The sequence below is a fragment of the Rhinolophus hipposideros genome (genome assembly GCF_964194185.1).
Source record: "Rhinolophus hipposideros genome assembly, chromosome: 16".
NCBI lineage: Eukaryota > Metazoa > Chordata > Mammalia > Chiroptera > Rhinolophidae > Rhinolophus > Rhinolophus hipposideros.
In genome coordinates this window covers 1271599-1282628 of record NC_138062.1, presented here as the reverse complement: position 1 = coordinate 1282628, position 11030 = coordinate 1271599, and the positions used below count along the sequence as shown (strand labels likewise).

The following is an 11030-nucleotide window of genomic DNA, read 5'->3' as shown; positions in this document are numbered from 1 at the left end:
GACAATGTCCATTTGGCCTCATGACAAGCAAGCTGGCATCCGGGCACTGAGGCACGTCACTCAGGTCCATCAGGATCTGAGCACAAATGTCCCTGTAGTCTCAGTGGAAGCAGGAAATGAAGAAACAGGTCACCGTGCCTGGTCCCCGCTGTCCTCCCACGATGGGCCAGGCCAAGCGTCCATGCTGCAATCTTGAACCAGAGTTCTCCAGGCACCCAGGGCGGTGGGTCCCGGCCTGAAGCACAGGGTATCGCTTGTCACGATCCAGGCGCAGGCTGAGAACACCGGTGTGCAGTGCACAGGCAACTAACTCAAGAACAAAGCCCGGGCTTGAGCTGGCAAACCCCAGAGACCTTACCAGAAAAAGATCACTTTAGTTCCTGGGCATGTGAGCACTGCCCCAGGCTGTCACACACTCTCTATTTTCAACACATAATTTCTTGCTTTCAACTTCCGCCTTCAGCCACCGCGCCAGCCCACATGCCAGCTCCCTCCATCCCTGCCACCCAGCTGTGCCCAGGCTCTGCTGCAGAGCTGTCCCTGCTCAGAGGAAAAACAGACCCCGCCTTTACTCTCATCTGCAGGTGACCTGACCGTGACCAGCCATGGACACGTTTGCAGAGGCTCTTATTTATTTTTTTTAAATGAGTGAATAAAAACCTTCTTGAAAACTTTATTAGAGAATCTAGCCCAAGTACGGAAAATTGAAAATCACTCTATTTGCCCAAATTGGCTAACAAAAAGCTTACTAGGAAAAAACAAGAACGATTAGCCCACACCTACACTTAACATTCTTAATTCTGGGACAATTTTAAGATCCAGGCTAATGTACTGGAAGGAGAATTCCTGTTTATAAATAATAATAAAATTCTCACCTGTAACACACTGTTTCCACACACATTACACTTACAAATTTGGAAGACCTGCCTTAGAAACATGTTTAGAATGGATATACGTAACAGTGAAATAAAATGTGAATAAAAATCGTATTCCAACAACAGTCCTTTATTTTTAAATCATGTTTATTGTTTAAGTTTTTATCACAGTGGAGATTAACTTACACTTAATCACCCAGTGAGTGTTTACTGTCAACTTCATCCAACTCCGAAAACAGTAAAATCAACTCACTCGTACACTCCAAGCCTGTCACCTCCCCACCCTTCACTGCCTGTCTCTCCCTTTGAACGGCAACGTTATGATACGATTGTGAAAAGGCATGACTCATAGGCTTGTATGTAAAATACCATTTCTTCAAGTATTCAGAGAGCAGCACATGTCTGCAGTGTACGTTAGAAAACTACCTGTGACGTTATTCTAGTGTAGGACAGTGGCTCCTGGTGGAGAGCAATGGAGTCGGATGTCATAGCGTACGCTGAGATGGACAGCATTCCCAATTGTCACACTCTCCAATGTTAGTGAATAGCGTTAGGTAAATGGCGGTGCTTCCCTACTCTCAGCTATCAGACCTGGGATGTCAAACAGTGAATAAATAAAGCTCAACACGTGTAGTGCAAATGCTAAGTAAACAGAATGACTTGAAAGAAACTCAGAGTTGCCCAAGGGGGATGGTGCTGCTGGGAGGCCCTGACTTTGTAACATTGATGTGCATCTGTTCTCCAGGAAGAACTGTGAGTGTCCTGTGGCCCTAATGGCTGCAAACAGCTGCTGAGCCGGGGGGCAGGGAATGAGGGGGGAACAGGACCTCATGCTCAAAACTCAGTGTCAAAAACGGTACAATTTCTCTCAGTTTTGCATATTGTGTAAGGTGTGGATTAACAAGATCTCAAACCCCTCGGTACCAGGACGAGCTGCAAAGGTTCCCTGGAAAACAAGTGAACGTTGGCACCTTTGTGACGTAGATTGTGTGGCCCAGACAACAAAAGGGATGAAGAGGACGATTTGTTAAAGTTAGAGCTTTGGAAATATAACCTGGACACTCAAAAATGACATTATAGAAAAACCATCAAACAGATACACACACATTCAAACAACAGCCCTGTTTGAAGACACCTCATAAGCGATAATCTTTAACTGCTCAGGTACTTTAACAAAAGTTGGAGCTTTGCTGCTTTGTCTATTACACGTTGAACATAATGTTACGGATGAAAATGAAACAGAAAAAAACTATACAATTCTTCCAGACGCAAATTCTTGGTTGGTGAAAAACAAAGTAAAATGTGACAACCAATTTATACACATACTTAATTGCATATTTCCCCCCAGAAGTGTCCATAGTCCATAAGAAAAGGAAAACAAAAACAAAAAAACAAACAAACAACTAAAACAAACAAAAAACCCAAGAGTACAAAAACCAATGTCATTCTCATTTTCTTCCTCTGCGTTGTTTGGAGGGAAATGTGTTCTTTCGTGGTAGTGTCCTGAGTTTACACGCATGAAATTCTGGAAGAGAGACACTGGGATCCCAACTGCCTTTCTTTTTCATTCTTGTACCTTGAGTAACGTACCAAGCAGTGGATGAAAATCCCCTAGTTAGGAAACACGCGCACACGCACACGCACGCACATCTCTGCTAGAGGAAAGAAAACATTCCTCCTCCCGTGGGACACGCACGTATCAAAACTTAAACTAAGGCCGGACACGGTCACTCGGTCGATTTAAACGATTAAGGCTTCTAACAGGTTCAGTGCCAAACTCCGCATGAGTATCGGAACAGGAGACACGTTTGCATTCCGGTCTGCGCTCTGCCGCCCGTGCCCGCAGAGCGCCATTAGTAGGTCAGCGAAGGGCGCGTTAGGACGGTGCCGCGTCACCTCGCAGCGGTTAGACGAGAGGAGCGGGGCCGCGGGCCGCACGGCCGCGCTCACTTCACCTTCTTCTCCTGGGCCGCGTGGCCGTTCCTCTCGCACGTGCCGTTGAGGACGCCGTTCTGGCAGCGCCCCGGGAGCGCGCGGCGCCGCCGTGCAGCCCACCAGGCGCGCAGGGGCCGGGAGAGCAGCGCGGCGCCCCGGGACAGCAGCAGGCGCAGCGCCGCGGCCCCGAGCAGCAGCGCGGCCGCCACGTCCAGCAGGAAGTACTGGCAGAAGGAGAGCTGGTGCACGGCGGCGCGCAGGTGCGGGGCCCCGCCGTGGCGCAGCACGTACTCGATCCAGTACACGGCGCGCTGCACCGGGTGCCCGGGCTGGTCCCTGTGGATCTCGGACAGCTTCCGGGCCCGCCGACGGTAGCTGTGGGCGGAGGCAACAGCGCGAAGGTGGCGAGCGGGCCGGCGCCAGCCCCCACGCGTGGGGGCACCGCCGCGACGTCCCCCACGCCCCACCCCGGGCCTGCTACGTGCCAGGCAGCGTCACGCGCTGTACACACCAGCGCGTGTGGACACGAGGAAACGCGCCTTACACAGGTGGGGGGCATGAAAACCAGAGACCGAGGCCCGGCCGTGATCACAAGGCTGGGCGGCAGCGCCTGGGCCTGACTCCAAAGCCCGTGCCGCCGACCCCGCCACAGGCTTTCAAACGCTGCTTACTCATCACGGGCCTCAACCAGGAGCGGGGCGAATTCGTCAGGCGCTAGGAGCGGAAGGGATACGAGGAAAACGCACAACCTGCCCCGACACCTGTTTGTAGCAGTAACATTTAATTGTGTCCTCACATAAAATCACCTAAGTGGCGATGCGAGCTCATACCGTTTATTAACCGAGGACAAGGAGCTGAGAACAGCACTGGAGCCATGCATGGCACTGTGTGCTCCATAATATGCAATGTCTACATTTGGGTATCACGGCCGGGTAAAGACGAGCGCCTCCTAAACGGTTAATGAAAACCACTTACTCGTAGGCTAAGCCATGTCCCCCAGGTAGGAACAGGGAATACTTCCCCTCTCCCAAACTGGCGTCACCTGACACATGGGATCACTGAAATGCCACACAGAAATGGGAAACTGGAGCTCTGTCTAAGGCCGCTTGCCACCCTCTGAGACTCAGCTGGGAACTGGGTCAACTCCAGACACATCACAAATGTTTTAAAGATTCTCACTAGCCATTGACCTGTGTGAACTGCGGGGTTTCCGTGACACCCAGGGCTGGGCTCCAGTGCTCAAGTCAATCCTGGCTCGGTTTCTGCTCTGAAAGCCGTAGCCCCGCTGCCACGGGCCTTGTCTCCATAGTGTGAATGACGGCAATGGGCCATGCAGTCATTATGAGTGTCACACTGAGAGGAGGACACAGGTCTGACACACCGCAGGGGCCACAACTGTTCCCACTGGAGCCTGGCTAATCCAGGTAGAATATGATTCAAGAATATGATTCAAACACGCTGGGCAAAGACGGCTACTTTCATTTCCCCAATTCCAGGGCAGGCCCCGCAGGGCTCTGAGAACGGCTCCAGGGCTACTCCACTGTCAGCTGCCGGCACCACTGGCTATGGGCGACACGCCGTGGCCGGTGCGTCCTGCCTGCTGTCACCCTGTTGGGACGCTCACCTGGAGTTGTTGATGACCTTCACCAGGGCTTCGTACAGCTCTCCTTCAGTGACCGTCTTCCACTCCAGCAGGATCCCCATGCCCTTGGCCTGCACCCGGGTCATCGTGTCATAATGGTCCCCAAACAGCGGGACACCCACCACAGGCACGCCGTGGTACATGGCTTCAAAGATGCTGTTCAGGCCGCCGTGGCTGAGGAAGGCTTTAATGTGTGAATGGCCTAGAACAGGACAAAAAGCAAACGCTGACAATGCTATGCCACTCCAGACAGATATGTTCCAGAAAGCTCTTAAATGTCAGTCAGCAGTGTGACAAACATACAGAGTTACCTGCTTTGCACATCAGGCTAAAGCCACTTTTAAGTAGCTAAGACTTACAGCTTTAAGAAAAACATTGTGGCTTTCTCTCAAACACAAATACCAACTGATGCCCGCCTCTACTGAAATGGCCAGTAATTGATGGGAAGTCAGTGACAGCAGGAATGACAAGACGCCCCGCCAGACCGCAGGGCCTCAGACCCAACTCCTGCCACCCGAGCGCTCCTCTGAGCTGAGGCCACACACACTTTGTAAAGCCGTCAGTGAGATTGTGGCAGGTTCCGGAAGTCCACGAGCAGTGTGCCTGCTTGTCCGTCCTGCCTCACGGTGTTAGGTCCACCTTCCTAAGCTGCAGGGACGCAAACAGTGGGGACATGCTGGCAAGACCTGTGGTAGGACGTGGGACATCACATGACACTTGGGGTTGAAAGGGGAATTTCAAACTGACATCTCCCCGTGAGTGGCCCACGTGTCCCGAAAGGGCAGACAGACCCGCGGGGCCCACAGGAAGAGGGAGCATTGCCCTCAGGAGCATGGCAGGATGGACATCTGCTGCCAAAATGCAAGTCCTTTGAGTACACACGTGCCAGGTAGGACATGGGCCCAGCCTCCACTCAACATCCAGCAGATGGTCACTGTTCTCGCTCTCACCCACAAGTGGCTTCTTCACTCAGCCCGACTCCAGAACCTGCCCTCACAGCAGGTCCCTGACCTCCTCACTGTACAGGATCTCAGTGCCAGGCCAAGGAAGAGAGCAGGGAGGAACGAGAGGGGTAAAGACACCGAATGCCCAACATGGAGGAGCCTCCTGACAACATAGCAAAGTAACAAAGGACTTACAAGGGCACACTGGGGCTTCAGAAGGCTCTCGACTTAGGGTGGAACTCTGAGGAGAGGGGCCTAATGGGGGCCTGGGTGGGTGTGGACCTGTGAGGAGAGGGGCCTGATGGGGGCCTGGGTGTGGACCTGTGAGGAGAGGGGCCTAATGGGGACCTGGGTGTAGACCTGTGAGGAGAGGGGCCTGATGGGGGCCTGGGTGGGTGTGGACCTGTGAGGAGAGGGGCCTGATGGGGGCCTGGGTGTGGACCTGTGAGTAGTGGCAGCACTTGGAGCCTTTAAGCTAACCTGTCATAAAACTTCACATGTCCCCAGATGCTGCAAGGACACTGGTAAGCATGCAGAATCCCTGTAAGTTTCTTGCCTCTCCTACCTTCTATGAACTCTGAAGTCATAATGGTAAAGACATATGAAGAAAAAGAAAGTAATGCAAACATCAAGGAAGTTAAACATCCCCTTGTTTCCCCAGTTTTATGTTTTATAGAATACACTGAACTACAATGATCTGGAATTTATATATAGAGAGAAAATTTCTTGCTGTTTTTTAGTTACAAAATTGAATGTACTAATTATTAGGAGTCTTTAGCTTCTAAATAGATCTTTTAAATGCCCATTTTAAAGTTGTAATTTAAAATTTAAAGGCGCTTTACATAATTTGTTAGACTTCACTATTAGTGAACAAATGATGGTCAATATTACCAAAACCAGTGACATTTTTATAATTTCCATAGTAAATAATATCTTAAAGGGTAACATGGCATTATTTTTTCCTAGAAATATAATGAATGAAACAATTTACAATTTTACTGTCTGTGCTGACTGAAAAATAGAATTAAATTCCTTAAATATCTCAAAAGAAATGCATATAATTGTTATTTCAATTTTGAGTGTGTATCGGAATCCCAATAAATAAATAAATCGAAAGAAATAAAGTGTTTCAAAAATGTCTGGTGATTCAGGGGAAACTTTGGCAGACGATGCAAACAAATCAAGTTAAAATAAACCGACTGTCTCTTTGTCCTCAGACAGGCACCTTTGCACTTGTGTGTCCTCTGGTGTGCCTGTAATAAAGGCCTGAGGCTTCTATGTTTGCCCTGTTTTCATGACTACTTTCAGCCAATCAGCCTAACTAGGATTAAGCTTACTCACTGCTAATTTACATTGTTCCTCAAGGACAGTTTCCAGGAAATCAAAATGGGTGACTGGCCTAAAACTTTGCATTTATGGACCCAAACTATCATGCTTTTCCAAGTGTTTTCCAATAAATAAGGCTGGTGCGTAGGCGTGACATCTAAGGCTGGAGGGCCCGGGGAGCCTGAGGCACGCACCCACTGTGTGCACACGGCATGCCCGAGCATGATATCACGCCACATCACAGCACAGGTCCTGGCCCGCGGCACCCACTCACCTAGTAGGTCGTTCTGCGGGAGCCAATCCATGAGCTTCGTGTTGTTTCCCAGATTCTTCGGTTTGGGCCCAGAAAACCTAAAATGCACAGCAGACAATGGATCTCTCAAAACACACTTTACTGCTGCTGAAATTATTACACTGAAAATAAACGTCATGCGGTCTTCTGTCTGCACTCTTAAGAAGGAAACCATGCTTTCCTGGCAAGCGAGGGGTGGTGAGTTTCTTTTTCCTTTTCTGTGACTGAAGGACAAGCAAGAGACGCTCTGCTTCTACGAGGCCTGTTCCCTCACTCTTATTACCTGTACACAGAGCTGTGGAAGCAATCGAGTCAGCCAGTGCTAGAGAGCCGTCCCACAGGGCCCCGGAGGTGAGCTCGAAAGGAGTGAGCAGCTGCGAATGGATGGAGCCATGGGGAGGAGGGCTGCGCACCGACAGCAAGTGAGCGAGGCCCTGCAGCTCAGCCCAGACCCGACTTCCCAGGGCGCAGGCCATGATCAGGCCATGTCCTGCCTTGATGTGCGAAAGAGAGACCTTGAAGGTCTAGGGGACACGAACTGTCCCCAGGAAGGCAGAGGGAGCTTTCTGGGTGAGCCTAAAATGGAATCCAACTGCCCTGTAGTCTGACAGGGGCATCCTGAGCGGCTGGGGTGGAGCCCGGCCAGGAGAAGCTGTCCTTACTTACACAGTGCCCAGAGGACAGCCTGCTACCCAGTCTGCTTAGGGCTTCAGACTGTGGGCCACAGCTGCTCCCGGCTCTGCACCCCGGGGCCCGGCACTGGTGGCATGTCTTCACACACGACACCAAGTGCCAGGGCTGATGTGACACACTGGGTTGGATGTCCCAGTGGCAGGCGCACGTGGGCAGCACCTCCCAGAGGAAGCTGAGGTCCCCCTGGTGTTTTACCAGTGTTCTCTGGCACGTTATTATGTTTTAAAGGCCTGTTTCTTGGATTAAGAAAAAAGAAGAAGAAAGCATTTATAAAGGAGACAGCTGGGACCCAAAAGGCCCCCGAGTATCTGACTAGTTACTCATTCCCCACACTCCACCTCATCCCAACACTGACTGAAGGCACGTGGAGACGTGTAGTCTCAAGGGTTGAAATGATCCATGTAAGTGAAGGTAAGTAAGACGGGCGCAGGGCCCCTCACTGCACCTCGGTCAGGTCTCCTTCCTACGCTGCAGACTGAGGTCTTTCGGCTCAGTCCTGTACTGTCACCTCCAGACCCCAGTCCTCAGAAACAGCATGAAGACTCGGAGGCGTCCCCGTGCTGCAGGCCAAGAGGGACCCCTGGGGCCCACAGTGAGGGAGCCATCTGAGCCCTCTCTTACCTCCAAACCACTTTCTGGGGCAGTCTGGCCAGAGCTCCAGCCAGCTTGCTGGCAATGTCCTCTGACAGGTACTTGACCCCCGCTCCGAAGGACACGAGGACGAAGCCGTGTTCACCAGCACTGCTCACCCAGCTTTGCAGGTCCTGTCCGCAAAGGACGCCAGCCAGTTTTAGGAAAGACCAAGAGAATTCACATCAGTGTGGTCATCAGCCCAGGTGTCAAGCCCTCCAGGTCGTTTTCTTCAGCAATTGGAAAGTAGGGAAGAGGATATCACTTCCCTTTGAACAACTGCTTTTGTTTACAACATCTCATCTGACGACCCTAACGGGAATAGGAGGCCAGTTAATTTTGTAAGACCAACAAGTAACAGCCACCACTCCCCACAACGGCCAGTCCTCAGCCAAAATTCACAACACGCTGGGGTGACTGCCCTTTATGGGGGCACAGAGGGCTGGGTTAGGGGGCTGACGAGGGCAGAACTCAGGCAGCGTGAACAGACGCAGGAGCCAGGGCTGAAGAGACGGTGAGTTTGCTGAGCTCGTGAAGGCTTTGGACCTGAGACTTTGTGGAAGATCTGCAGGGGGCCAGGAGGCCGGCGCATCTTGCCTGTATACGCACACGCAGGATTTCCTGGGACTGAAGACACCGGCAATTATAAAGTACAAGACTGTTCAAAAAAACAACCTTCATACTAAATGTGTTCAATGAAGAAGAAAAAAACAACAACAATCCCAGGCCCAGAAATTTCAGATAGCTAAGGCTAAAGACAAAGAAGCTCTGGGGTGCCCCTGCCCCAGGCAAATGCTAATAAAACAACTGAACTGCAAATAAAACCTCCTTTCCAGTATCAACAAAACCCCCACGTGCGTAAGGAGAGTAAACCTGACACGATATACAAGACCTACAGGAAGAAAGCCCGACCCTTTACTGAAGGACAAACAGAAAAGCCGAGGAAATAGAGAGTGCGACATGTGCCAGGAAGGGGTATCGGGTCTGAAGATGCTAATTTTCATAAAGTCAAGTTCAGTGACTGCCCAGCATACGTTCCAAAAGGATGGTTACGAAACTTGAAAACTGAGCCTAAAATTCACTAGAAAAGAAAATACACAAGAAAGGCCAAGAAAATTCTGAAAAAGGAAGGGAAAGAAGTTTCCCATTCTAGATACTAGAATGTACTCCAGCATCTGGAACCGTCTCGATGAAAGTCTTTGGTTTGGGAGAAGAGAGAGCAGGAAGGTGGGGGACCCAGCGGCTCAGTGAAGGGAGGGAGCCTCCACCAAAGACACAGGAAACGAGGTCACACGCTCCCCAACACCAATGACAGAGGATCAAAAAGTCAAATTGAGTTAGAAACTATGACATAACCTGAAGAAAGGTCACATACCATTAGAATTGTTTTATAATTTTCTGTTCGTTTTGCTAGGAGGATAAAATGTCTGTTCCTAAATGGTCTCTGCAGTTATTGTCTCATTTAGCAAACTGTTCCTGCTTTAAATACGCATACTTTCTTTCAGTAGTTCTAGTTTCGTTTCTCACTTTTAACTACTCTTCATCCAGACTTTTTTGGGGGAGGAAAGAATGAACCTGGGATCCGCCTTTTTTTTTACCAAACGGTTGACCACCCTGCTCCACACTGTGAGGTCCCCGCATGGTCCCTGGCGTCACCCGTCATCACAGGGCCAAAACCAGAGCCCATCTTGGCCTTTTCCTGCTCACTGTCCAGCGGGAGAACTCACAGTTTCAAAACGCAAACAAAAGCAAATTCTCACAACAGTCACAGCTTCCCGCAAGCACCACTGTGGTTCCTGTACAATGAATCCTTTACCCGCTTGCCCACATCTTGTCATAAAGTTATTTCTTATAGATAGCTTTGGAAAAGACACCCTCACAATAAAAATAATCTTTCTATGTTCTTGCAGGGGTAAGCAGGTGAGCTGTCGTAAGTTGTTTGTGGAGAACGGAAATATAGATAACATATTTACCACAATCCAACACTAGGTGTTCACGTATTTGCTTTTTCACCCATGTGACCACGACCTAGGTACAGGATGACTTGTTCTCTCCTATCACTGGATTTCTTTTCCTGGAGCAATTAAACACCAAATGCCTAGACCGGGTCATGGGAAGGGTGAGGAGAGGAGCGGCAAGCGCAGCACCCCGCCCTTGCCCTCCATGGACGCATCCAGGACGGGACAATCCAGAAGGAGCAACCGTCCCAACATGTATGTTTTCCAATCATCTCAGTACCGTCTGACATCGTGGACACTGGGAAATAAAGGATGGTGAACAATACTGAGATGGCATGGAAGCAAGATGCTGAGACACACAGAAGAGACGATCCTTGGGTGGCTCCGTTCTATGTGCTCAGCCCCCTCGGAACACAAGCAGAAACGTCCTACACATCGTGGCCAGGCACACAGCCCAAGGCCAGAAACCTGCAACCAGATTTGAAATGGTGACCTGTAGAGGGGCGGGTGCCTGTAAGGCACCATCACATGACTGAGAAGCCTGAGACAGAGGAAGTTACTTGGGTCTTTAGATAACACCCACATTCTGTAGGGTGTGTCCAGATGGCTTAAGACCGCTAGCCTGCGGCAACCCTGCTTATGTTAATGCCCCTCCACCCAGCAAAAGAATGTATATAACCCATGATTGAGCTGCAATAAAGAGAGACTTGATCAGAACTCCTGTCTTGTCTCAGG

At 50.3% G+C, this 11030-nt stretch overlaps 1 protein-coding gene across 4 annotated transcripts in view; it reads right to left on the bottom strand.

Moving 5' to 3' along the window:
• Positions 1-986: 986 nt before the first annotated feature.
• UGT8 (UDP glycosyltransferase 8) overlaps positions 987-11030 on the bottom strand; it is a 122002-nt gene continuing 111958 nt past the window's right edge. For all 4 annotated transcript variants that reach the window (XM_081076817.1, XM_081076816.1, XM_081076815.1 and 1 more), the window contains 4 exons: positions 8329-8471; positions 6997-7073; positions 4435-4654; positions 987-3185 (listed from right to left, as the gene is read on the bottom strand). In XM_081076817.1, coding sequence (XP_080932943.1) covers positions 2822-3185; positions 4435-4654; positions 6997-7073; positions 8329-8471 — 804 coding nt within the window. In that variant the 3' untranslated portion in view covers positions 987-2821. The remainder of the gene's footprint in view (positions 3186-4434; positions 4655-6996; positions 7074-8328; positions 8472-11030) is intronic.